The sequence below is a fragment of the Nansenia antarctica genome (genome assembly GCF_963989245.1).
Source record: "Nansenia antarctica genome assembly, chromosome: 8".
NCBI classification, from domain to species: domain Eukaryota; kingdom Metazoa; phylum Chordata; class Actinopteri; order Argentiniformes; family Microstomatidae; genus Nansenia; species Nansenia antarctica.
Window position 1 is genome coordinate 38350395 of NC_137678.1, and position 5000 is coordinate 38355394.

Genomic DNA, 5000 nt, shown 5'->3' on the forward strand with positions numbered 1-5000 from the left:
AATTAACAGCTGTATTCATTCAAATGTTTGTTCATGTTATCAAGACAGCATATAATGATAATGGAGGTGTGTGTGTGTGTGTGTGTGTGTGTGTGTAATAATTTATAATTTTGCCATTTAGCAGACGCTTTTATCCAAAGCGACTTACAATTACGAATTACAGGGACATTCCCCCTGGAGTAACTGAGGGCTAAGTGCCTTACCCAAGGGCACACTAGTAGTGGTGTGGCTTCAGGCGGGATTTGAACTCACAACCTTCGGATCACAAGTCCAACTCACTATCCACTAGACCACCACTACCCCTGTGTGTGTGCGTGCGTGCGTGCGTGCGTGCGTGTGTGCGTGCGTGCGTGTGTGCGTGCGCGCGTGCGTGCGTGTGTGTGTGTGTGTGTGTGTGTGTGCGTGCCTGCCTGCCTGCCTGCCTGTCTGTCTGTCTGTGTGTTTCTGAGCTGAAAGACACACACATAATACAGTACAATGTGTGTCCACTGAAGCCACAAATAACACATTTTCCACTCTTCGGAATCAGAATACAATAGCAGTAGAAGTTTTGCACTTTTCTCAAATGTCGTTACAATTCCGTCCTCCTCTGTTCTTCACAATGTCATGCCCTCTATGCAGTTATTTCAATCTGCCAGTACAAATTTGGCGCTATGAGATTTCTGCCAGTGTAAATTTGGCTGAGATTTTGGTTCAAATCAAATTGGACATAAGCACCCACAACACCATCTGTTCTCCATGTGAAGGGCAAAATTCTGTTTTAGATAAATGGATTTTCAATGTATTAAATTGTTGACTGACACCGTTGAATATTTCCGTAGATATGCTGTATCTATATCTGATTGGAATGATAATGATATGCGTTTTGATTAAAGCATAATTTAATCTCAGTTTGTAAATATATTAATAAGAATAACAATATCAGCATATGCTCATACTTTTAAACAGTTTGCTTTTATCTGATACTAAGTATTTCAGAATGCATATATTTCTGAGTAAACCAAGTTGACAAAAAAAATCTGCTTTTTATGCAACATAATACATAATGCATACACATAATTTGTCATGATAATGTGAACATGATAATGTTATATTATTTTCAACACGTTGCTTGGTCTCTTGGGAGAAACTGTCTCTTGTATATTTGATAGTGTGCTTGGTAGTGTGCCCTACTAATTACTAGTGTACTTCATCCTTGGCAACAAGTACACCCTCTCTCACAAGTCAAAGGTGTTTTGACAGGTGAGTGTGTCTGAAGTTTCCTTGGTAACACGTTCTGTGCCCAAAAGTGTTTATCATAGCGTCTGTCAGACTCTCTCCGATCATCAGGGCCATATGGGCCAGGCTTTAGTCCTGTCCCAGAAGAGGAACAGCTTACCAGGTGATGCTGGAAGCATAACACACAGTATCCAAACAACTGTAATTGAACCGTAAAGATGTAACGCATCCCTACTGAATCCATAACTCAAATTTGGGAAAGGTCAGACACACGTTGTGTCTGGACATAATTTGTTCATATTGTGCTCAAAGTTCTAAGTTTGCTGTTTGTATTGAGGGACATGGGGGTTGGGTTTCCCTGTTGACTGCCTTAGTGTCTGGAGGTTATTAATTACTAAAGTTGGATCGTCTCCTGAACTAAACCCCGGTAGACTGGCTGAGGGGACTGGAGGAACTAGGGACTCTTCCCTCTCTTTCTCTCTCTCTCTCTCTCTCTCTCTCTCTCTCTCTCTCTCTCTCTCTCTCTCTCTCTCTCTCTCTCTCTCTCCCTCTCTCACTCTATCTCTCTCTCCCCCCCCCCCACCCAGCCCCCTCTCTCTCCTTCTCTCTGCTTCTATGGGAGAAAGGGAAAGCCCGGGGAGAGGAAAGGGATTTAGTTGTTTACACAGTACTCACTGCAACTGTTGCCAAGCAGCACTTTTACAAACAACACACATAATTGGTACTTTTAGTGCCTAACCTTGCAGAGGTGGAAGGTAAAGTAGAGAGAGAGAGACTCTGTTCTGACAAAAGCTTTTTGCAGATGGCAACATCTTTCTCCATATTTCTCTGATTCTGTGTTGTTGAGAACCTGGTGACCTGGTGTGTGTGTGTGTGTGTGTGTGTGTGTGTGTGTGTGTGTGTGTGTGTGTGTGTGTGGGTGGGTGGGTGGGTGTGTTGATGAGCGTCTCCTAAGACACTGTTGGCATCACCACTATGGCACTGCGACGATTGAACTGCCTTTAGACAGATTTTCAAAATGGACGGACCTCTAGACATGAACGCACCCCAAACATGAATTGATCATCAAAATATCAGCATCATAATTTCATGTGAGATGCGGTCTCCCTCTGCAAAGAGAATAGTGGGAATAGTTTGAAGTCACATCTAATATGTAGCCAGTGGGGAGAGGCGATGATAGCTTTCCGGTTAAGTAGAAATTCTGTCTTTATTCAATATTCAGTTTGTTTTAGTAATTTATCGCATTATTAAATTGTGTTATTTTTAGTCAATTAGGCAGAAATGGAAGTATGAGGTTATTCATGCAGTAAATTTACAACAGAATGGTACTGTGTGAAATACCCGGAGCTGGGGAGAGTTTTTTTTTTCTTCCTGTGTGTGTGTGTGTGTGTGTGTGTGTGTGTGTGTGTGTGTGTGTGTGTGTGTGTGCGTGTGCGCGCGTGCTCCTGCGTGTTAAAGACCTCTGGATTTACTACCATAGGTAATAGTAGACCAGGGCTTTCCTCTGGGGCAGAATTACTACGGTTCACCTCCAGACTCTCGCAGTGTGACAGGGCAATGGACCACGCTGCCCCGGTGGGTTTCTAGCCAGAGCAGAAAGGACAACATCGCTGGATGGTGAATAAATGGCACCCTGCTCTCTCTCTTTCTCCCTCTCTCTCCCTCTCTCTCTGTGCTCTCTCACTCCACCTCAATACGTTACTGTTTGGGCCCATTTTGCAAACCTTAGATAAACTCTGTCGGTGCTTGTATAATTGGTTATTCAATCCTGACCCCTCGGTCTGTGGTGTGGGCCAGGGCCTGAGCCGCCCCGCTGCCAAGAGGAGTCAATGTGGAGCCTGTTCAGCCTGGGCCGAGCCGGAGCCAGGGCCTTTCCTGTGAGCCCTCCCCACCCTCCCCCACCCCGGCTGGGGCTGGCGCTGGGACAGAGGCCCCTTTGTTGTCCACAGAGGGCCCGGCTTGTTCCCTCCCCTCTTTCTTTACCCCCCCCCCCTCTCTCTCCCTCTCCCTCTTTCTCCCTCGCACCCCCACCTCCCTTTTCTTTTACCACCCACCCCCCACCCCCCCACCCCCTCCCTCCTTTCTTCAACCAAACGTATCCTGGCTTCACAAATATGAGATAATAGGAAAAATAGAGCTGGCTGTTTTGGTGAGTCAGGGCAACGCGTCGGAGCGAAAAATAGAACCCAGAGAGAGAAAGAGAGAGAAAGAGAGAGAGAGAGAGAGAGAGAGAGAGAGAGAGAGAGAGAGAGAGAGAGAGAGAGAGAGAGAAAGAGAGAGTGAGAGAGAGTGATTACATTGTTTGTGGAGTTGGACCGAACGAGCTGGACCAGGCTTCTGTTTTTCCCTTCACTCAGAAAAAGAGAGATGGATGGAGAGAGAGGGCGAAAGAGAGAAAAAGAGAGGGAGGGAGAGAAGGAAAGAGAGAGGAGTGGGACCCTGCATTGTTGTTCTACTCTCTCTTTCTCTCTCTCTCTCTCTCTCGTTTTCTCGTTTTCTCTCTCTCTCTCTCTCTTTCTCCTTTTCTCTCTCTCTCTCTCTCTCTCTCTCTCTCTCTGGGCAGGTGGACGGGGTGTTTTGGCTCTGTCATACTGCAGCAGCTTGACTCCGTTTGAGCCAATGAACGAAAATAATACAGAATGATTCCACTATTATTGTCAAATTTTCCCTCCGTTTTTCCTGGAATGTCATGGTGATTTAGACTGAAACATTCCCCATTAACAGGATTAATAGGAGGCTGGGTTTTACACGTGCCACCAGAATCACTCACAGTCCTGCTCCATGTCTCAGCCCCTCCTCACCTCCCCAAAAATAGGACAGGGCTGCGGTGCTGTCATATCTTAACCCCAACTACCCCCCCCCTCTCTCTATCTCTACACACACACACACACACACACACACACACACACACACACACACACACATATACACACACACACACACACACACACACACACACACACACACACACACAGTCATCTTCGTTTGTTTTCGGCCTGTCTCCTCTGCATCCTGTCTGACACACACACACACACACACACAGCCCACTCCTACACACACACACACACACACACACAGCCCACTCCTACACACAAACACAGCCCACTCCTACACACACACACAGCCCACTCCTACACACACACAGCCCACTCCTACACACACACACAGCCCACTCCTACACACACACACACAGCCCACTCCTACACTCCTACCTTTCTGTTTTCCCTAAAAACTCTCCGCCTCCCCTCCTCCTTCGTGTTCCCCCCGTCCTCCTCCGCCCCTGCGTCTCATCACCACACCCTCTAAATACGCAACCCACGCCCCAGCGTCAGCACTGAGCTCCACCCTGTGTGTGTGTGTGTGTGTGTTCCATTCCCTCTGGTCTGATCGAGGAGGTCTGTAATCGGTGGGTATTAACTCATTTGGCTGGGTGTTCGTTACATCGATCACATTTTCAGTGAGAGAGCAGTCCTGTATGTCGGCTGGCCTGGGACACTGGAACAACACTCCCTTTGTCAGACCACAGGCACTCTCCTCTCTTCTCTTCTCTTCTCCTCTCTTCTCCTCTCTTCTTCTCTCTTCTCCTCTCTTCTCCTTTCCTCTCCTCTCTTCTCCTCTCTTCTCCTCTCTTCTCCTCTCTTCTTCTCTCTTCTCCTCTCTTCTCCTTTCCTCTCCTCTCTTCTCCTCTCTTCTCCTCTCTTCTCCTCTCTTCTTCTCTCTTCTCCTCTCTTCTCTTCTCTTCTCTCTTCTCCTCTCTTCTCCTCTCTTCTCCTTTCCTCTCC

At 47.0% G+C, this 5000-nt stretch overlaps 1 protein-coding gene across 1 annotated transcript in view; it reads left to right on the forward strand.

The window, feature by feature from the left end:
- The window catches only part of sox5 (SRY-box transcription factor 5), an 88803-nt gene that overhangs the window by 38581 nt on the left and 45222 nt on the right, over window positions 1–5000 (forward strand). The window contains exon 4 of the mRNA XM_080538324.1: window positions 3016–3095. Coding sequence (XP_080394450.1) covers window positions 3016–3095 — 80 coding nt within the window. The remainder of the gene's footprint in view (window positions 1–3015; window positions 3096–5000) is intronic.